Raw genomic sequence first — 23,703 nt, 5'->3', positions numbered from 1 at the left:
AATGTGGGTGAAGCCTTTTTGGGGATTCTGTGGGAAAGGCAAGGTAAAGCATGGTGAGCAGGTTTAGGATTAGCTTGTTTGAATAATTTCAGCAGGCTCAGGGGCATAGGGACTGTCCCTAATTGCCTGGTACCTAGCCTTGGGGTGGTTAGGGCAGAGAAATAGTGGCCCAAGTTTGAGAGCCCTGTGTGGGCTGAGAAAGGAAGTGTCTGGTTTGCATCTGAAAGGTAAGCTCCAGGGTGTGCTGTTTGCTGTCTCTAAGAATTAGCTAACCCTGGGAAGAACAAAACCTTCCAGAGTCAGCCAGGCCCTAAGATGTCAAAGCATTAGAATGAAAACACCAGCTTAACAGCCAGAGGAAAAGACAAAACCACTGTCACTTTCTCAGGTGGCTAAAATTGTTAGGCAGCAGCCCAAGAAGATTTTGGTTTTTTCGCATACCATCAAGGCTGGATGGCCTCTGATACAAACGTTGGGCTTTGAAATCAACTATTTTTGTTTTGAGTCCTAGTTCTGCCATTTTCCAGTTTTGTGATCTTGGGCAACTTAATTTCTCCATCAGTCAAATTGAGATAGATATACTTCTTATTTTATATTGCTGTAATGATTAAATCAGGTAATTCATATATGTAAAGAGTTTTGCACAATGCCTGTGTAAATCAAAGAAAACAACCAAGATGAGCCTTAATCATTTTAGAGTTTTATTTTGCCAGGGTTAAAGGTCATGGCCTGTGACACAGCCTCAGGAGGTCCTGAGAACATGTGCCCAAGGTGGTTGGCTTATACTTGGTTTCATACATTTTAGGGAGATAGAAGTTACAGGCAAAGACACAAGCAACACATGTAAAGCATACATTGGCTTGGCCCAGAAAAGCAGGACATGTCAAAGAAGGGGAGGCTTTCAGGTCATAGGTGGATTCAAAGATTTTCTGATTGGCAATTGGTTGAAAAAGTTAAGCTTTGTCAGAAGAGGTAAAGTCAGTATAAACAAATGTTTGAGTTAAGATAAAGTTGTGGAAGCTGAGGTTCTTGTTATGTAGATGAAGCCTCTAAGTAGCAGGCTTCAGAGAGAATAGATGGTAAATATCTCTTATTAGACCTCAAAGGGTGTCAGACTCTCCAGAAAAGATCTAGCAAGGGACAGGGATTCTCTACAGAAGGCAGATTTCCCCCACAAAAGATGGCTTTGTAGAACCATTCCAAATTATGTCCAAGAAATATATTCTGGGGTAAAATGCTTTGATTTCCTTCAGTGCCTGTTATCTGTCATCTGATGCTGTATCAGGGTCAGGTTGGAATTTGGTATCTTATTGCTGCAAAGAGTCTGTTCTGTCAGTCCTAGAATCTCTAACTGTCAACACCTAAGCTCCAGAGAGGAGGATATATTGAGGCATATGCTATCCCCTTTTCCTGTCACAGCCTGGACTAGTTTTCGGGATCCTTTTGGCCAATAATGGGGGGCAGGGAGATGTCCAGTCAGTTAGTTTGGGGCTTAGAATTATATTTTTGGTTTATACCTGACATGTGAATAAATGTTCAATAAATGTTTATTGTCATTAATGTTATTGTTTCTGCCTTTTTTTTTTTTTTTTTAGATGGAGTCTCACTCTGTCCCAGGCTGGAGTGCAGTGGTGCAGTCTCAGCTCACTGCAACCTCCACCTCCCAGGTTCAAGCAATTCTCCTGCCTCAGCCTCCCGAGTAGCTAGGACTACAGGCATGTGTCACCATGCCTGGCTAATTTTTGTATTTTTAGTAGAGAAGGGGTTTCACCACCATTATTTTTATTAATAATGGTGTTGACTGGTTTTCTTATCACACGTGGATAAAAGATTCCCAGATTACTTAGCAATTTGTTTTATATTGCAATTGACTTGTCCTTTTCCCTCCAAATTATCATCTCAGAGAGCAAACTGGATCCATGAGAAATGTCCCAAGACAACTGACAGCTTCTAAAAACCTAGGTCTTCTCTGAGAGCTCCCAGGGCTCTCATGACATGGCATTTTAGATGTACCATGCTTTGTCAGAAGGTTCAAGGATGAAGTGGAGTTTCTCTACTTGTCTCTCCATTCGTGGAACAAATTCACTACCTTCCTGGCTTGGAGTAAGAGGTAGTAAGTAGGGGTTGTTCAATGATTTCATTTCATCCAAATAATGTGCAATCATTGGTTGTTCCAAGCTCTTTTACCAGAGAGAAAAGGCTTGAACACTGCAGTGGGTGTGTGATGAAAGGCAGGTTCATTGAAGAAAGGACCCCTGAAGTTTCTTGACTAGCCAGGAAGCATGTGCTCTCTGGCTTCAAGGGGTTAAACAGAAAAATTGGTTCCTTGGAGTAGGAGTCAAGTTTTTTTCTGAATAGTCCCAGAGAGTAAATAGTTTAGGCTTTGCTAGTTGTATTAGTTTGCTAGGGATGATGTAACAAAGTACCACAAACTGGGTGGCTTACAAAACAAGACTTGTTTCTCATTCTGGAGGTTAGAAGTCTGAGGTGAGTGTGTTGACAGAGCTGGTTCCCTCTGAGGGCTGTGAGCGAAGGATCTGTTGATCTGTTCCAGGCCTCTCTTTTTGGCTTATAGATGACTGTCTTTTCCCTGTGTCTCTTCATATCATCTTCCTTCTTGTGTGTCTCTGGGTCCAAATTTCCACTTTTAATAAGAACGCCTGTTATGTTGGATTACAGCCCACCCTAATGATCTCATTTTTACACGAGTACCTCTGTAAAGGCCCCATCTTAAAATAATGTCACATTCTGAGCTATTAGCAATTAGACCTCAACATATGCACTTATGGAAGACAAATTCAACCCGTAACATTAATCGTATGGTCTGTGTTACAACTTCTCAACTGCCACTGTTGCACAAAAGCAGTCACAGGTAATACATAAATGCATTAGTGAAGCTATATTCTAATAAAACTATAGGCACTGTAATTGACTTAAGATAATTTTAACATGTCACAAAATCTTTTTTTTTTCCCCAACCGTTAAACATAAAAACCATTTTTATGGCTGCACCAAAACCAGGTGGTGGCCTGGGTTTGGCCTAAGGACTATAATTTGTTGACCCTTGCCTTATAGGTTTCTGAATATGACACATTATTCACAATTTCTGATTACATTCAGTACAGCATGCATCAACATGAGTTTGGCTAAGCCATCCACACTGTAAAATTTAAAATTACATTTGTATTTGTGTATATTTGTATATATAGATGAATTGTAAAGTTTTAGGGGAAAAAATATCAAATCTCTCTGGAAATCTCCAGCATTAGGCTTCTGAGATTGAACTCCATAGCTTTTGATTGCAGCCAAACATGAAAGGGAAACGATTGTATTTGTGAAATCAAATTCCTTTTTCAGGTCTTTTGTTTCTTGTCACAAGGGTTCTTCGTTTTTCTTTTTAAAGCAATTGCTTACACATGATTTTCAGAAGAGCAGCACTATGTCAGAAGAAAAGGGGAAAACATTAATGGATAAATGGGATGAAGAAAGAAAGTATAAATATGAGCCCTGGTGAATTCTTACAAAGAATGGGAAGCAAACATGTGACATTTCAGTAGTCACCCCAAGCCAGGGAGTGCTGTGACATTGCATACCCGTGTGAATGGGGCTTCTGGGAGCTGGTAACAATGTACTAGTGCATTTCAGTCACATTAACAATGATCCTCAAACCCAGTCTCCAAGGAAACTCACCCCATTTCCCTAGGAAGTAGCAATTGTGTTGTTTTTGTTCTGTTTCTTTGCTTTTAATTATATTCTTGGGAATTACAGTCAGGACAGTCGGTGTGGTGTCTAACAAAAGCTAAGAGACTTTGATGATATACTAAGATTTCCCAGTTTTACATTTTACACTGTCTTTGACCATGTAAGTGTTTCTATATTGTTGAATCAAGCCGCTGGCTCTGACTCATATCAACCCATGTTTTTCAGAATTTACAGTCATTATGAATTTGCTTTCCTTTTAATGGATAAGAGTCGATAAAAAGTTTAAAAGAAAGTACGTTTACCCTGTTATTAACAGTGCTTTATACTTTTGCTACACTAAGGGTCGTTCTTGGACCATCCACATCACCTGGTTGCTGCTTAGAAATGCAGAATCTCTGGCCCCAGCCCAGATCTACTTATTCAGATCCTGCATTTTAACAAGCTCCTCAGGTGGTTCATGTGCACATTGAAGTTTGAGAAGTCCTAACGCTGGGCGTGGTGGCATTAGCCTACAGAGTGCCATCTACTCAGGAGGCTGAGGTGGGGAGGATCCCTTGTGCTTAGGAGTTGAAGACCAGCATGGGCAACTGAAGGAGGCCCTGTCTCTAAAAAAAGAAAACGGATGCTGGCTGCGATGGCTTATACCTCCAATCCCAGCACTTTGGGAGGCTGAGGTGGGTGAATCACCTGAGGTCAAGAGTTCGAGAACAGCCTGGCCAACATGGTGAAACCCCTTCTCTACTAAAAATATACAAATTAGCCAGGCATGGTGGCAGGTGCCTGTAATCCCAGCTACTTAGAAGGCTGAAGCAGGAGAATTGCTTGAACCTGGGAGGCAGCGGAGGTTACGGTGAACCAACATTGCACCACTGCACTCCAACTTGGGTGACAGAGTGAGACTCCGTCTCAAAAAAAAAAAAAAAAAACAAAAAAAAAAACGGAGAAAAATAAAAGTGTGAGAAGTCCTGTGATGGATGACCTTTGGGATCCTTATTTCCACCTCTGCTTAGCAGGCTTGACATTGTCTCCAGACCAGATAAACCCTCTAAGGCCAAACCAAATAGGATGCATTTATAGGGGTGCCTGGCCTCTATTTCTTCCTCATTTAGGAAAATCATAAAACATGCAGAAAATAACCCAGACAAATGTGCCAAGATCCTTAAAGACTTGTTCCTGCTTCTCAGGTCAATTAACAAAAAAAGAAACAAGAAAATCTGTTTCAATTTGCATCTCTGTAGAAACCCTTCCTCAATATCAACTCAGCAGTGTTAGACTGTTTTCTTCACACAATTATACTAGTTGAGCTGAGAGATTCAAAATAAACGTGGATGAATTAAAGAAAGTTCTAATTTGATTTTGCCAAGGCACAAAGCCTTGCTAAAATTGTGGGTAGACAGTCTAGCACAACTTCAATTACTAGGAAAAGGTCAATTATTTAAAACACTTTAAATATGTTAGGTTAAATGGCAGCAGAGTCTAAAGGCAAAGGCCATAAAAGAGCATGTTCCTTTGTCAAAATTGCATTCATAAAGTGTGCATTAACCATCCATTAATTTCACTAATAGTCTTTCTATTGTGGGGAAGAGTCTCTCCTCGTTTACAGGGCTCATTTCCATGTTTTTAGTGCCTGGTGTTAATGACTGTCCCACTACTGCCTCCTCCATAAGACTCAGGTGGCCCTCGTGGCAGAAGTTCTCTTCTAGTTTGCTTCTGCTACTCACCTCAACTCTGCCACTCTGCTTTGCTCAATGTGGAAGTCTTTGCTAACTTCTTTGGAATCTGATACACCCTTAAGGAATGTGTTTCAAAAGCTGTGATGTCCGTTCCTTCTCTTGTCAACATTGTCTTATGCAACTGCAATCTGATTGTATTCTCTCTGGCTTGATATATAGGGCATGGTGCACACAAAAATGCAGGCAAGCTTTCCTCCACTGGGTGTGTCACTGACCCTCTCGCTGACACAGAGAGATGTTGCCTCTGAGTTGAGTGGCTTTCTCACTCCAAGAGCTGGGAACACCTCAACATTCTTAATCTCTTTTTATCTTTTATCAAAAAGATAACATGAACTTTATTTTATGGGCAAATAAACATAAGCTAGAAGGGTTGTTGACTATCTACCAAAGGTCAGCTTATTGGGACTGGTATGCAGGTCCACTTACTTGTAGCCTTCTTTTTTATTAATAGCAAGTCAGGCTTATGGCTTCGATGATGATAGTGGTAATAATAATAGTGTTAATAGTGTTCATCAGGACATATCAGTGCTCGCCCTGTATGGGGGCTAGGCAGAATGCTATGTGTTTTGTGTGTGTTATATCTCATTCTCACCACAATCCAATGCTATAGGTAGTCATGCTATCCATCCATGTTTTACAAATAAGAAAACTTTGGCCCTGAGAATTTGAACAATCTACTGTTTCTAAACAGTGTCACTGGTATTTGAACCTACATTTGGGCCTCAGAGTCCAAGACCTTAACTAAGGTCCTTATTATGTGCCTTCAAAAAATATGGGGTGCTCACCCACCTATGAAAAGTAAATTGGAGTAGACCAGCGTTCCCATCTTCAATCTGGCACAGTTAATGCACCTTAATCTGTCCTCTAAGAATGTTGGCAGAGGCGGTCCTCAAGCCCCACAATTCCAGACTAGTAGGAAGTGTGGTCTCTCTTTCAGTCCTCCTATTCCCTTTTATGTCCCCAAATCCTTTCCCAAGGGCTAGTCCTTTCTTATAAGGCTGTACCCTCTGGAAGCTGGAGAATGCCACTGTGCTACTTTGTAACTAGTTACCTCAAGTAGGCTGTGGGGTGGCAGTTGTGGGAAGTACAGAGAGACTGTGAACTCCTCTCCCAGAGAAGCAGCATCACCACCCTGGGGTGAACCTCACCATGGGTCGGTCTGAAAGGAGGTAGTGGGGTGAGCCTCCACCATCCGGCCACTGAAGGACCCTGCCTGGGCCTTGGCAACCCCTCAACATGGGAGGGGAGAGAGCACACACTCTCAGGGCTCCACTCAGCCAGGAGTTCTCCTTGCCAAAGTGGGCCTGGAGTCTCAGCCTCTTTGCTTTGGTGATGTCTTCGCACAGCTGCTTTGCCAGCTCTGGTGTCCTCCTAGGAGGGCTGGGTTGAGTGGAGACAGTTCCTGGATTTTGTGTTTATATAGTTGTGTGTGTGTGTATTGTGTTGTGTTGTGTTGTGTTTTTAAGATGGGATTTCGCTCTTGTTGCCCAGGCTGGAGTGCAGTGGTACAATCTTGGCTCACTGCAACCTCCGCCTCCCAGATTCAAACGATTCTCCTACCTCAGCTTCCCGAGTAGCTGGGACTATAGGCATGCACCACCACGCCAGGATAATTTTTTTTTTTTTTTTTTTTTTGGTAGAGACGGAGTTTATCCATGTTGGTCAGACTGGCCTTGAATTCCCGACTTCAGGTGATCCGCCCCACTCGGCCTCCCAAAGTGCTGGGATTACAGGCATGAGCCACGGTGCCTGGCCTAGTTCTCTGTTGTAGTCATGAGCAGTTCAGTCCATGCTGAGAGTTTGCATCTCAGGGCATAGGCATAATAGGGGATGTGGAGGACTGCAGTACTTTTTCTCCCCAAATGGTTGCTGGGCTCCTTATGCAAATCTGCCAGCCCTCCACAGTAGTCTTCAAGGCCCTCATAATACAAAAATCTCTACTTCAGAAAAAGAGAAAATTTAAATTAGAATGCCCCAGATTCCTGGATATGTAACTATCCAGGTAAAATTTATACTTACTAATGTTAAAATTATTTCACTGCCTCTAGTCCACTATTGCTTGTTCAGTGGTAGCAAATTCAGTCGCCCACCAAAACAGGCAGTAAGTCCTAGATTGGAGCCATTTTAAGACAATAGAGCATGGTGGGCACGCTGGTGATGCTCAGCTGTCTTTAATTATTGCTTTGTTAATATGTGAGCTCAAGGTTGCCAGGTTTTCTGATTTTAAAAGAAGCAAGATATCTGGATTTTCAAATGAAATTTGATTTTTAAATATTGGCAGGAAAATGATTACAAAACAACACAATTTCCATATGAAGGACTTCTAACTTTTAGTAGTGGTGGATTAGGTGATTCAAACTAACCTTCCCTCTGAAAAGAGCTCAAAGAAATACATTAAAGCATCTTATTAAAAGCATGGTTGACCAATGACCTAATAAAACAATAACAAGAACAGGAAAAGGGTTGGCACTCAGGGAAGTGAGCCAAAGCTCTTTCTGTCCTAGGGAGTTTGTCTATCTAGGAGAGGTACTAAAGAAGAGGTGCTTTTAATGACTGGCACAGGGTAAAGGTGACAGGCATCAGGTCCAGGTAGAGGAGGACTGGTCTATTACAGTCTGCCTCTGCTACCCAGGAGACTAACCAAAGAGGCAGCAAAAAGGCAGACCTGTGTGGCATTTTCAAGTGGTTAGTTAAGTACACACCAAAGGCAGAGATCCTGGCATAACAACCCCTGCTCTCGGTTGTAAACTTAAAGAAGACCATTCCAAAGGTGGTATACAGACTGTACTCCAGAGGAGTATAAATCCATGGCTCTGATATTCTGGCTCCCTCGGGAGTCTCATGAAATGAAATTAAGGAAACAAACAATATTCTAGGTCTCCAGTTATTTCTATAAGCAATTTTTCAAACAAAATGGGCACCAAACAGTAAAAGATTATAAAGCACTTGGATACACAAAGCAACATGTACCAGAATCAACAGAAACAATATACCACAGAAAAAGACCTATAGATACTGGAATTTATTCAATACACACTGTAAAATAGTTGTTTTCACTATGTTCCTGGAAATAACGCACTGAACGTAAAAACATCAACAAATAACTGAAAACTATAAAAAGATATCAAGATGTTGAAATTAAAGAGCTGAGAAAGATAACCAAAGTTAAGAACATAAATGGATTTAACAGCAGCTGAAGAATATAAGTGAACTTAAAATATTTCAGAAGAGACTATGCATCTGATTTTTCAGTTCAGTCCTTATGATTTGCAGAACAAATATAAGATTGCTGCCTTTAGACAATGAAAGATCATATTCAGAAAAATACAGAATAGAGGGTAAGAGACACACAGGATACAGTGAGAAGTGCTAACATAATTTAGTTGGAGTCTCCAAAGAGGAGAGAGAGACTTGGATACAGGCAACACTGGAAAAAATGATAGGTGAAGATTTCCCAGAACCAAGAAGGAGGTCAGTCCACTGGTTCTAGAAAGCTAAGCAGGATATATAAAAATAAATTCACATCTAGACACATCAGGCTAAAATTGCAGAAAATCAAAGGCAAAGAAGCAATAGTTTGACAACTAATTTTTCTATATCAACACTAAAAATAAGGAGACTGACAGCTTAGAATTCTTAATCTAGTGAAACTTTCCTTCTAAAATGAAAGCAAAATAAAGACATCTTCAGATAAAAGCTGAGAGAATATCTACACAAAAAGAAATTCTCAAGGATATTCTTCAGGAAGAAGGAAAATTATCCCAGATGAATATTTGGAATAAAATGCAGCAGGGAATAAAAGAAATGTTAAAAATAGGAGTTGGTATAAATGAACATTGTCTGTATAAAACATTAATAATAATGTCTTGTGCTGAAATATGTATATTAATATGATGGAGAATTAAATTATACAACCACAATAACTAAACACCATGAGAATAATTGCAGTTAAAGTAAGGTGTTTGAATATATTGGAAGAAAATAAAGGTATAGATAAATATTAGACTTTGATAGGTCAAGGATTCAGGTTGTGGTTTCTAGGTAACCATTAAAAAAAAAATAGAAGAAAATTACATAACTTCTTAAGAGAGGAAAACATAGGAACTTTAAAAAATCAAGAAAGAAAAACAGCTAGGTCAAGTAAAAAGCACATAAGGTGGTGAATTTAAACTTGAATTTATTGGTTATTACTTTCAATATAAGTGAACTAACTGCTGTAGGAAACAGACAATGTCATGGTGGCTCATACCTGTAATCTCAGCACTTTCAGAGGCCAAGGTGGTAGGATTGCTTAAGCCCAGGAGTTTGAGACCAGCCTGGGCAACATAAGGAGACCTTGTCTTTATAAAAAGTAAATATATAAAATTAGCCAAGTGTGATGGTGTGCACTTGTAGTCCTAGCTAATTAGGAGGCTGAGGTGAGAGGATTGCTCAAGCCTGGGAAATTGACGATGCAATGAACCATGATCATACCACCGCACTCCAGCTTGAGTGACAGAGTGAGACCCTTTCTTAAAAAAAAAAAAAGATAACTATAGGCTCGTTATAAAAGATGCATCTTATATATAAAAATACAGAAAATTTGAAAGTTAAAAGATGGAAAAAGATATATACAAATAATAACCTAAAAACTAGCTCTATTATTTCAGATAAAATAGACTTTAAGGTCAAAAGCATTGCTAAAGATAAAGAGAGACTCTTCAAACTGATAAGAGTTAAATCTCCTAGGAAGACACAGCAATTTTAAATTTATAAAGGAAAAAGAGGGAGAGAGAGATGAAAATGTAAGAAGAAAATAAATCCACAATTGCCCTTGAGTATTTTAACACCCCTCTCAGTAATTATTAGAATAAGTAGACAGCAATTAGTAAAAACATAGCATATTTAAATGACTTAGTTAACACACCTGATGTAATAGACATATCTAGATACTACACCATGCAACATCAACTCAATGTGTAAATTCTTTTCATGCCACAGAGGACACGTATGAAAATTACCTATATGCTGAGGAATGAAAGAATACAGAGTATTATAAGGGCAACTGAATTCGAAAGTGAAAACAAAATTGACACAAAAAAAAGCATTTGATAAAATGTATCATCTCTTCATGATAAAAATTCTGTGAATGGGAATCAAAGGGAAGCCCTTTAATATCATAAAAGGTGTTGCTAAAGAAAAAGACTGGACTAGGCGCTATGTGCTGACAGTATGCTAACAAGGGAGAATGACTTGATGGGTCCATTTAGAACTCAGATAGGCTTTGTCTTCAGAAGGACAAGCATCCGTTTTACATATAATTAGAGTATGTTAAATTTTTTTGCATTTCCCTGTGATTGTTATATTTCACAATCCTTAAAAAGGTAATTGTCAAATAGTGTGCCTGGAAACAGGGAAACTTTTGGCATTAAGACAAATATATTTTTAAACTTTCAGAAAATGAAAACATTTCCCTCAGTATAAGGGCAATCTAGGGTAGTGAGATACAGGCTAGCTTTGAGGTTAAAATCACAGTACTGAGTGGGTTCAGAGCTCAGCTTTGCCACTTGTTTGCCGTGTGACTGCACAAGTGATGTAATGCCTCCAAGCCTCGGTTTCCTCATCTGTAAAATGAGAATAATACCACCTACCTCATAGACTATTTAGAGATTAATTCAATGCATGACTTTGGAATAGTGCTTGGCACATTTTGGGTACTCAGTGCCAGCTATTAAAAAATTGCTAAAGAATCAAAACTTAGAATCCAAGGCACAAACTATATAAAATGGCAATGAGGACTGAGAACACTGACCAAAGGGAGGAAAATGGAGAATGGAGAGAGTCCTTTGAGTAACAAACTGGAGAGGCAATGGCCCTTTGGTTTTTTTAACCTCTAGTTTCAATCTTGAAGTTTTATTTCTGCTAACCATTTGGTAAGGGCAGAGGAGATCCTAGTTTCCCTTTAAACTAGCAAGTGTATTCCATTTGAAAGAAACCTGGAAGCTTAGTGTGGATATACCCAATGAATAGAAATGTGAAGACATGAGAGGGAGGGATGGGGATCTGATCTTTTCAATGTTTTGGTGGCAGAAGGTGAGGGGAGAGGTGGATAGAAAGAAAGAAGAGAGGAACAGGGAAACCGTGGCCAGGGAAACAGTCCTAACAATTCAAACTGTCAACTCTTGCAGGTGGGTTTGTAGTATTCAGCAGCACAAAGGGCTCAGAGATGGTGCTAAAGCCTCTCAGCTGCTCCCACAGACAGTGGCCAGTGCTCTTGCTGTCTCCCTTTCTCCATCCCCACAGGGCATGGAGCCAATTAGAGTTCACATTTGAATAAAAATATCAGGCCTGGCACTGTGACTCACACCTGTAATCCCAGCACTTTGGGAGGCCGAGACAGGTGGATCACCTGAGGTCTGGAGATCAAGGCCGGCCTGGCCCACATGGAGAAATCCTGTCTTTACTAAAAATACAAAAATTAGCTGGGTGTGGTGGTGGGCACCTATAATCCCAGCTACTCAGGAGGCTGAGGCAGTAGAATTGCTGGAACCCAGGAGGCAGAGGTTGCAGTGAGCCAAGATCATGCCACTGCACTCCAGCCTGGGTGACAGAGTGAGACTCTGTCTCCAAAAAAATCAGCCTCATTACTCTTCTATCTTATTTTGGATTCGCACTCTAAATGCCTTCACCTCCTAAAGTCCCAAATCAATTGCAAACATGGGGAGGGTGGTGGAGAAGGAGGCCAAGCCTCCCTGGTCTATCAGGTTTCTGTCAGGCAGGTCACTGCGTTCCCAAAATGCTAGCTTGGTTTCGCTTTGATGAGCCTCTTTGGGAGTATTTAATCTATTTCTGTCTTGGAATAGCTTTTTTCCTCCTCAGAAGAGAACTTTTGAGACGGGCTATTTTCCTGAAATTGACAAGATAGATTGATTCTCTCAGGGTTGGGCTCTAAATCCAGATTTATCTATAGTCATTTTTCATATTGTCTAATTTGGCTAATTTTAGGTCCATTCGGGATCAAGAGAGACAAGTAGGTTTATGACATGAAAAGGGGATTAAAGTTAGGATGGGGGTTGTATGTATTATAATAAGGATCAACATGTCTGCAATGTTTAGTATTTTCATTTAATTTTATTAGCAAAAATGTCTTTGACTTCATTTTCAGTGATAATTTCTATTCTGTAGGCTTCCAAAATGGATTTAAAATAGCTAGTCATCTTTGTTACCTAGAACCTGGGCTACTGTAAACACACAGCATTAAGCCTTTAGGGTAAAATAGCATTTAGGGTACTTCTGTGCAGATTAGGAAAAGGTGCCCCCCCATAGGTGAGCACAGGACAAGGGACTGGGGGGCAGCCTCCCAGAAAAGGCAGACCTTTGCCAGGACTCCTGCTGGGCTAGAGGAGCGTGGGATGAATTCCCGCTCCCCCTCCCTGGCATCCTGGTGGGCAGGGGTTCTTATAACGTAGCCTTGTACTTGGCTCTTTCTGTTACATTGCATGGATGTTGAGGATTTGAAGGGCAATGTAATCAGAACTTGTCTCCAACACTGAGTTGTATTGGAAATGAAGCCAGAGGGTGACTCCAGGTTTATCATCATAACAGGTAGGAATTGTTCCATGACTTTTGGGATGTGAGGGATGTCACATTTCTGTATCGTACAAATCAAACAATTTCTAGCTCACCACCCCCTATTTGAATAGACAAGAAGCTCAGTAGTGATCATTTGGGGCTCCCTCCCCTTTTCCAGATCGTAGAAGACAGTCCAGAGGGATGGACAGTCCAGGAGGCCTCATGCTGCCCTGGGGAAGAGAGTGGGTCTCTGTGGTTGCCATTGCAATGGGGTTCGTAGCTACTCAGCCATGATTGTTGACGCCCCACCCACCTGTCTGCTGTGCTGCTTTGGGCATGGGCATAGAGTTTTTTCCCTGGTGGTCCTTGCCACTACCAGCAGGCAATCCTCCTCCTAGTGCCTCCTTTCCTCTTTAGCGGCACTGCATCCAAGGAGACTCAGCTTCACACCATTTCCAGAATGCACAATCCTTTTCCCTTCACCACATTCCTGGATTGAGCAGCTTTCTTTTTCTTTCACCTCTGGAATTATTAACCCACCACCCCAGCCCCTTCTTCACATTAGCATTCAGTGGCTCAGCTGGAACCATCCAAGTGCCTATTAAGCCTTCCCAGGCAGGTAATGAGGAGCACAAAGGCCTGGACCCTCAGTCAGATTGATGGGGAGGCACATGGGGGATGGGTGGCTAGCTTCATCTCTTCCTCATAAATCGGGATGAATCTTCTGGATGAAGGGAGTACAAAGAGCAAGGTGGTTTCTCAGTAGATCACCCCAGCGCCTTCAACACCTAATGACTCGCTTTTGACAGAATATTCCAAACCCACCAATTATTATTTTGAGCATCTCCTCGGGCAAGATACGTATTGTGAAGGAAACAAAGACTTTTAAGAAAATTTTATCTCCCAGTAGCTTAGACTTCAGTTGAAATGTGATGAAGGAAGAGAAAACTCCCCAGCAAATTCCTATAATTCAAGAAAAAAAAAAAAAACAAACAAACACAGGAATTAGTAGAGAGGGGTCCAGGGAATGGCGAGGTCCTACTTGGGTGGGGGAGGGGTGTTCAGAGAGATTTCATGCAGGAGGCCTTGAGGGAGGGTGAGATTTTAAAATCATTCTAAACTCGAACAATGCATAAAAAAGTACAAGAGAGAAAGTGGGAGCAGGGGCTGCTTCTGACTGGGAGATCACAGCTTAATGGGGGCGGGCAGATGGGAGAAGGAGCAGGAAGGGGATTGGGGAGGAGGAGCGGAGATGAAGGGTGTACTCATTTCCTGTGGCTGCTGTAACAGATTACACAGACTGGGTGGTTGGAAACAACAGAAAGGTGTTCTGTCATGCTCAGGAGGCCAGGAGTGTGAAACCAAGGACTGGGCAGGGCTACACTCCCTTTGGAGGCCCTAGGAGAGAATGCCTCCCTTACCTGTTGCAGCTTCTGGGGGCTGCAGGCAGTCGGCGGTTTGTGGCCACATCACTGCTGCCTCTGCCTGCGCCTTCACATGGTCTTCTCCTCTCTCTGGGTGTATTTGATCTCCCTCTGACTCTCTCTTATAAGAATAATTTGAATTGCATGTAGGGCTCACCAGAATAATCCAGGATAATGTTCTCATTGCAAGTTCCTTAACCACATCTGCAAAACCCCTGTTTTTCCCCAAATAAGGTAATATTTATAGAGTTGGGGAAGTAGGACCTGATATCTTTAGGGGACCATTATTCTGCCTACCACAGAGGGTGAAATCTAAATGTCCAGAGCCTGACAGCCAGGCTGAGGGGCTGACCACAGCCTTGGTGAAGCCATCTGAGCCTTTTACATCAGGCACTCACATGAACAAGTCTCCTGTGAAAAGAAGCTCTCTCTGATGAGACTGAGAACAGACAGCAGATTCATGCAAGCTGGAGATGGTGGGGCACTGTGTTAAGGAAACAGTGGGGATGAGAATGAGAAGTAGATGGGGAGAAATAGAATCAGAGGGTTTGGCAACTGCTTGGATGTACAGGAGAGGGAGAAGGACCCACCAAGGAATACTTCCAGCTAAGCAGATGGAGAGCTCAGAGGGATGTGCTCCTAGCAGGAAAGAGAAGGTGGCACCATGGACTGGCACGGCGAGGAAGTTAATTTTGGTTTGCAAGATGTTACGTTTCATAAGAAAAAAAGCTTTTTGGTTAGTTGGTGGTAGAAAACTGGACCATGATGATACCTCAAAACAATCTAAGAGAAATACACTTTGGATGTTTATCTTATTAATTGTGGTTTTATTTTAATTTGCTTAAAATTTTTGATTTTAATATGCAAAAAGATCTAAGTTAGCTCAAGAAAGCCAAGAATGGGGTCTGTCACATGGCCACATCTCAGAGACTAGACCTGGAGTACAGTTACCACTTCAGGACTTCCTAGTGGGAGGTAGTGGGTCTTTAGAGATCACTGGGAATCATGCCATTGTTTTCTCTCTACCAACTCCTTTATTATTTCCTTCTGCTCTTTTTAATTCTTCTCCTGGTTTCACCCTGCTTTCTTATCATTTTTTGTCATCTTTCTCAGAGTCTCTGCTTTCTCATAATCCAGGGTTACCGTGGAGTCTTATGCCTTCGTGGTTAATTCATTATAACCTCGTGATTTAGTTCCCACTACTAACTGTTCTTTCATTACTTACAGTTCAAATCCCTGAGGATAATAATCCGCTAGGCTAGGTGAACTTTTTGCCCCAGGCTGTATTGTAGATTGCTAGCCAGCCTCTGGATTGGCTACCTGTAGATCAGATGGCCACTTCTGGTCCAATCAGCTGCAGCCAAGGGTTGGGATCATGTGATGCAAACAATGCAGCCTGGGATTTGGCTGGAGCAAAGCATTTGACAGGCACAATAATTAGCATACCTTAGAGCAGTGGTCCTCAGAATGTGGCTCCTGGACCAACAGCATCCTGGGAAGCTGTTGGAAATGTCAGCCCTTGGGCCCCAACCTAGACCCCTTGAATCAGACACTCAGGACGAGGGGTGCTGCAGTTTGCACTTTAACAGACCCACCAGGGGATACTGGTGCATGTTCAAGTTTAAGAACCACTGCCTTAGACTATGCAAACAGCATATTGACTGAAAATGAATGTTTGCATAAAATCCAGAGAGAAAGCCTGGCATTCAGGTTTAGCAGGTTTTAAACAAAGTGGGAGTGTTGTTAGTTGATCCTAGGGATCAGGAGAAAGTAGCATTTGTTATAAATCTCTATTTTATGGATGCCACAATGTCAGTGTTTTCTGTTGTTGGATGACCTGCATTCTCTGGTTTGTACTGACTGCCCCAAAAGATGAACTATGGTAATTATCGTCATCCACACCTATTCACTCTCCACCCGTGGCTCCACTCCTTCCCCGACTGTACAAATGCACATTCCTCATAGAGACCAGCCCAGCACTAGGTTCCCTCCAAAAATTCTGACAAATCTTGCTTGATAAGTGATTATGATTCTGGTTAGGGTATTGTTTTCCTCCAAATATCAGTTAACTATTTACTTTGAGTCTTGTAACATTCAGATCATTTACATCCCTCCAGTCTATTGCTTGTCCCAGGCTAAGAAGTTCAGTTTGTTAGGTTTTTCTTTTTTTTTAATGAATCTAATTTACATGAAAGTGGATTATAACAATGACATAAAGCAAAACAGAAGATGGGAGAGAAAGTAAAAAGAGAAACTCTCTGTGCCTTTCCAGGGAGTATGAACAAGTTAAAACCTAATCTAGGAATTTTGTGGGCTACGATTAATGTGAGGTTAACTGGGTGCAAAATTTAAGTGGGTGTGGATGCCAAAATACTCAGTAATCCAGATAAATATTGTAGTGCAATTAAAATCAAAAGCAAACGTCCAGAAAACCTTGCAAGGTGGCAGAAGATGCCATCTTGAAAGGATGCGTGACCTGCTTGGTTTGGAGCAAGATAAGCAGTCACTGCTTCCTACCCTTGACTGTAGAAAAAATATGTTAGGTACTCTAAAAAACACTGGAATTAGAAAAACAATGCTATACTCTAACATAATTATTAAAGTCGCTATTAATTTATTTCTTTTATTCACAAAGGGTCATTTTGGAGTTTCCAGGACATTCACATAACCCACATAACTGAGAACACCTCTTCTCCCACTGTCTGCCTGGTTTTGGTCAGGGAGGAAGACTGGTCAATCCTATCCAGCTCCTCATCTGATGTGGGACTCATCTGGTCCAACAGGGTGGTGAGCCCACGATTTCCCTGCTCCTCCCCATTCAGTGCATATTGTCTTTCTCTCTTTATCCTTGTCACTCTCAGATCTTATATGCAGAATTGTATAATGGAAAGTGCAGTAGAGGAGGCCATGTTGTGTTTTTATCCCAGCTCAGCCACCAAACAGATGTGTGACAATCCTGTGTCGCACTGGGCTTTAGTGTCCTCATCTGTGCCATGAAGAAATCAAATGACACCAATCCACATTCCTCTCTGCTTTTGAGATTCTGTACTTCCAGCTCCGTGTTAGAAAACTCACATCCACAGTTCATAACCCCTCTTTTTGCTCCTCATTCCAATGGCCTGTCCAATTGCCTCAGGAAAATTAACTCCCACCCACTATGAGGCATGGTTGATGATATGAGAGAAGTGTCTGGGGCGTACATGTATCAGAGGTGTGATTTCTAAAGAAAAACATGAGTAAAATCCCAGTACTGCTGACCCTCCCACATGTACACAATGTCCTCCAGGAATGCCCTCAGGAGTCTCTATTTGCCTCATCATCTTTTCATCAAATATATCATTCATGTACTCCACAAAGATGTATTGAGTATCTCGTAAGCAGTAGATACTTTTCTTAGCAATGAATAAGAGAAAGTTTCTGCCATCCCTCATGATGTGGCCACTCATTCTAGCACATATATAACATCATACATGGTGCAGTGATGTCTCTGTCAACAACAGACCACATATTCTATGGTGGCCCCATAGTATTGAAATGGAGCGTGTATAGAAACCTGATACATGGCGCTTGATATTGACATTGTGAATCAAGTAGGGGAAATAATTGATATTTAGCGATGGTGCTGGGACATTTAGTTTCCCATATGAAAAACAATATATAAATAAAAATACACATATCATCTAGGTTTGTGTAAGTACACTCTATAATGTTTGCATAAGGATGAAATTGCCTAACGATGCATTTCTCAGAACGTGTCCCCATCATTAAGTGACACATGACTATTTAATTTATACACTCAGGGAAGAAAAAATAAATTAGTCCATTAGTCTTAAAAATGGGAGCTTAACTTGAAGTTTCCTTTCCACAAAGCTGGCAAAAAATTCAATCTTGGGTATTTTTAGGGACTTCTTCCCAGGCCTTCCTAGGATCATACAAAATCTAAAGAAGTTCTGTGGTTCCTGGAAAATGGCTGAAAAGACTGAACATCAGTGAGGTAGTTATCCTTGATGTGCTTCTTCCCAAACACTCATATTTCCCTGAAGGCAGATGACTCCATGGCATCTGTGCCAGATTTGCCCAGGGCTCTTGGCTCAGGATGGGAATCCTCATGTTCAGGGGTTTCCTCATGTGGCATCTTCTTCCCTTCAGCTTGCATAAGCACCACAGAAGCCCTATTCTCTGACATGAACAGAAGGGACAAGTGCTTGGTTGATGAATCCAGAAAGAGAGTTAAGTAGGTCCACTATACACACAGATATCCTATTACATTTTTATCATAAAACATATAAGTGTACATGCATTTGCCAATGTTTTGATTTTGGTCCAAGACCTTTTCTTTAATATGAGCACACTGTTTACCATTGTAATCCTCTTTCTCCAAAAGATTCCCACTCATAGTTCATCATCTATAACATCTGTCTTTGATTCCTTTATATTACAATAGGAACTTAATGACAATTGTGAAGCAATCTGAAAAACTAATTCTTCTGTAACTTAAAAATTTCTCCCCAATATTTTGTAGTGTCTCACCCACATCTAATTTGACAGGATTAGCTAATCACCATTATCTGTTCTTTCCAAAACACTCAACTTAATTTTCATAGAAAAAAAAGTCATCTTATTTGCATTCACATTTCATTGGTTTACATATAATTAAATTGCATAGTCTCAATAATTAGTACAATAGGCATTAACGTATGGGGAACAAACTTAACTGACTCCTAATAAACACATAATGCAACTGCTGAAGGTAGAAGTAGGTGAGCATGTTAGAGAGTGACCTATTGGTAACGGACATCTAGTGAGCTATGGATGTGAGTCAAGATGTTTTACTGAAGTGAAAAGCATGTGTTAGTTTGTAGAGTTAAGTGGAGATCAGTAAAGAGAACTTCCCTGGTGTTTACAGTATTTGTTAAAACTTGCTTCCCCACCCTTTTGCCAATAGGTACCACCACTTAAAGATGTGGAGTCAAAAAATCTTGAAATTTACAGTGATGTAAAACCGAATATGTTTTAATCCTTTAGTTCTGTAAGTTTCAAATTCATTTGCATTGCATTTTCTTAAAATAATAGGATAGTATATGTTTATCTTTATTTGGCCTCTAAAACCTCAGCTAAAGTGATTAAGTTTAACTTCACTCTCTTTTTCTGTCTGAGTTTAACTTCTTTGATAGGTGTTAATGAAGAATTACATAACCAAAAAAGGGGAGCAGGAAAGAGGGAAGAGAAGACAAGAAGAGGAGCAAAGCTAAAAATTGAATTTCTGTACAAAATGGGCACTTTGCTCCTAAAGAATAGAGATCCCTCTATCTTGGCATCACATGGGATATGTCCTGGCAAAATGTGCCAGTATAAAATGTTTCTGGGCACCAACTGGGTTATTAAGAGGAAAAGAATCCCTTCTGTTTTTACGAATCAAGATGATCAACATGGAACCAGAGGAAAGTGCCACTTTCCTGTGTTCTAGATTTTCATTTTTCTTCCAGCTTCCAGGAGTCTATGTGAGCTTGTCCATCTAGCCATCTTCATAGAGTAAGATAACTTAATACTTGTAACCATAAATTGCTGCGAGATCAATATTTCCAAAGCACAGCTCTGGTGTCACCTTCCAACCCAAAACACTTCAATGCCTCCCCTTGCCTAATGAATTAAATCCTTACACTTCACCCTAGCATTTAGGTCCCTCCCAACAAGGCTGGCTCACATCTCTCAGGATTCTTCTGCATCTATATGCCACTCAGGACACAACGGACTACTTGTGCTGTCTTGTACCTTGTGCATTTTCTTGTGTTCTTGTTGTGTGGATTGGAATGCGTGTACTCCCTTCATGCATGGGTATAGGTTAGGGCCCACAAGGAACTGAATTCCTTTCCCCCTCCCAAAATGCAAGCTTTATTTTCCTGAATTACAGAATTTTTGTTTCTTCCCTTATCCTAGTGTTACCCAAACTTCTTTTCTATCAGTATCTCTATATTAGTATGTGTCTTTATTTTTTATTTTATTTTTATTTTTTCTTTTTAGAGACAGGCACGGTCTCACTTTGTCACCGAGGTTGGAATGCAGTTATACAATCATAGTTCATTGTAATCTTGAACTTCTGGGTTCAATCCATCCTCCTATCTCAGCCTATCCAGTAGCTAGGACTACAGGCACACACCACTGCACTCAGGTGATTTTTGTTTTTTATAGAGATGGGGTCAATGTTGCTTAGGCTGGTATTAAACTCCTGGCTCAAGTGATCCTCCACCTCAGCCTTCCCAAGTATTGGGATTACAGGCATGAGCCACCACGCATGGCCAATATTTGTCTTTAAATTGACTCACTTTGTTTTTACCTCAATCTACTTATTTATTATAAAAAGTACTCTACATGGAAAAAACAATCCCACTTGATAAATATAAGCACATCATGAACATGAATTCAATAAAAACATGCAGTGACTTTACCTTCTAGCTGGGTAACTCTTGCCTGAGGCATGTACTATCTTGGTTAAAGTGTTAAAGTTTGGCAGCAAACAGAGTTTTTCCTTGATGAAATCAGAAGGATTGAAGAGGAATGGAAAATAGACTGATTTTCTCACTGTTTATTAGCAATACCATATCCACGCACCACTGAAAATCGTGAGTGTTGCATGCTCCACACCTCAGAAAACAATGCCTCAATCCCATGAAACAATAAGAAAGAAATGAGTCTTCCTCCTCCTCATGTCCTTCACCTTCCCAAGAACCTATTCCTCAGGCTTCTAAAGCATGCCCACCTCCTCCAGGGAACCCACTGAGGTGCCTCATAAGCCCGGTGTTATGTGATGGGAAGGCATGATCAGTTATTTCTGCAACATTGGCCAATGAATTGGTCTGTCATTTCAGAAACATCACGATGATAGGTTCTTTAAATCCATGGCCCTAGGATGAAGAATGAGCTTTTATTCTCGTGTGTGTGTGTGTGTGTGTGTGTGTGTGTGTGTGTGTGTGTGTGTGTAGTGAGGATGAGGGTGTAGCAGCAGAAGACTGGGAGTTTTCTGAACTCCCTTAATTCACAAAGCTGTCTTCATACAGTGGTCTCATGTTTGGTAGTTGGGCTGTACATTTTCCTATTATAAATAAGTTTCTTTTGAAGCTGGTTAAGACTTTGGAGATCACCTTCTGCCCCTACTCTCCTGCCCCGCCCATTCCAACTTCCATTGGTGGAGGAGGAAGCAAAGGTCGAGAGAGGACAGATGTCCTGCCCATGAAGACTCTGCCTGTAAACAGTGAATTGGAATCTAAGTCCAGATGCTTATCATAGAAATCCAGATGCCCCAAAATGTAACTGACTTGAGTTGTTCACAGACTTTCCTTTTCCTTTTGCAGGCAGTGCTGAGCCCTCTCATAGCCATCGCACTGAAAATATCCCAGATTCATGAGAGAACTGGCCGGAGGGGACCCACTGTCATCACCTGAGTAGCGGAAAGATCACTCATCAGGGCCAAAGAGAGTGCTCAGCGGGAGATGCTTCACTGATGCCTTCTTGCTACCTGTTTGTGCCTCTTATGACTTTGGAAAAACAAAAGATATTTTGCTTTTGGGGGACAGAGGGTGGGTGGGAAAAGAAAAAAATTCCATTTGGTTTTGGTTTTGTCCCATTCCTCCAAATGCAACAGGGCCTTTAGCTGTCTGTTAAAGCTGCACAATCATTTGATATCTACATTTCGTCACACAAAGGAACCTCCCCTTTTGACAATGACTGGGCTAGGCAGCTGTTAATCACAACATCTGCGCATCATTGGTGCCAAGCGAGAAAATGTTCTAAAATCACAAGAGAGAACAGTGCCAGAATTAAGCTGACCCTAAGTCCCAGGTGCCCCTGGGCAGGCAGAAGGAAACACTCCGAGTATGGAGAAGGGTTTAGCTTTTCATCCTATGTCAGGTCTACAATGGGGGAAGGTTTTATTACAGAACTCCCAATAGCCCACGTCACTCCTACCACCCACCTGATGGCCCTGCCTCCCCCATCCCATCCCCAACATCCCTGTACCACCTTCTCTCACATCTTCTAAAGCTTTCTACAGATCACAATGGCACACTTCCAACAAAATATATCAATAGGTGTTTTCCTCTCTTATTTTGTAAACAATATTATTTTAGCTATTAAGCTGGATACCTTCTTTCAAATTCAGCCATTCAGTTGTAAAGGTGGGAAGAAGTTTCTTGACAAGACTCTGCAATTAAATGCTTACAATTTGGGGAGACCCTTCCTTGATTACATCAAGTATGTTGGTACATGGGTTTATACAAGTTCCTCTTGAGAAGACAAAAAGACCACCATGTGTGAGAGCTCTTTGACTTTGCCAATAGGGGCCTATCTTAATGCACTTGTTTGGACACGGTTCTGATCTTATTTGTAATGGCTGCAAAAGGAGAGGATGAAATGCTGTAAAAGTAGGAAATGAAGTGGATGCTGGAAGAAAATGTAATTGGTGGTACAGCTATGGGCCAGATGATGGAGGGGAGGGTGGGGACCCCTGCCGGCAAGCAGGGGGTCACAGCTGGCTTTCCTTGCTTAGGAAAAGGGTACTGCAGCTCCAGCAGCCTCCTCTGTACTCAGCCAGGACACCCGTGGGACCTGTTTGCATCTGTTTTGCTTCTTTGGGAACGGCACAGTCACTTATCCTGCCATTTGCGGAGATGACCTGGTGCACTTTGACTGTTGAGCAATGCATTATTGCTGTAGTCAAGGTTAGTGCAAGCAAGGAAACATTCCCAGTAAGGTATTTGTTTCCATTTTCTGTCTATGCTTCTGTCAGAAACTTGCTAGGACATTTAGTGGCCAATAAAAAAGAAATTCCTAATTTCAACCTTATCCAAGGATTGTGGGTTTTTACTTATTTGTTTGTTTCGCCATTTGATAAACTCCAGTACTGGTGACCTATCCTGATAAATCTGCCTTTCAGAAAAACCGCAAGGGCTGTTTTTCACTATTATGACTAGAGACATGTATTAAATGGAACAGAAAAGGTAAGTTACTCAAAACTGCCTTTGGGAGTCAGCAGAAACTGAAATGGCATCTAGACCTCCACTGTAACTGTCTTCATTTCAAAATAATAGGAAGGTGACTTTGAGCTGAGATTCTAAAACAAAAAAAAACCCTTTCAAGATTGATAACCATTGGAATAAAATTCCATAGCCTTGGTTCTCAAGGTCTTGTCTCATGAGTGGACGTCCATGCTAGCCATCCATGTGTTCATTAATCACGGATGTGTTAGTCAGGACACTCAGATGTATTCTTAGGTGTATCAGCTCTAGGTAAGAAAATAC

At 41.2% G+C, this 23,703-nt stretch overlaps 1 protein-coding gene across 1 annotated transcript in view; it reads left to right on the top strand.

Moving 5' to 3' along the window:
• LOC105491788 (phosphoglucomutase 5) overlaps window positions 1-23,248 on the top strand; it is a 179,925-nt gene extending 156,677 nt beyond the window's left edge. Inside the window, exon 11 of the mRNA XM_011758449.3 lies at window positions 21,760-23,248. Within this exon, the coding sequence (XP_011756751.1) occupies window positions 21,760-21,849 (90 nt within the window). The 3' untranslated portion in view covers window positions 21,850-23,248. The remainder of the gene's footprint in view (window positions 1-21,759) is intronic.
• The last annotated feature ends 455 nt before the right edge of the window (window positions 23,249-23,703 follow it).

The sequence above is a fragment of the Macaca nemestrina genome, chromosome 14, assembly GCF_043159975.1.
Source record: "Macaca nemestrina isolate mMacNem1 chromosome 14, mMacNem.hap1, whole genome shotgun sequence".
In the NCBI taxonomy this organism is placed as follows: Eukaryota; Metazoa; Chordata; class Mammalia; order Primates; family Cercopithecidae; genus Macaca; species Macaca nemestrina.
This window is presented reverse-complemented; position numbering and strand designations above follow the sequence as displayed.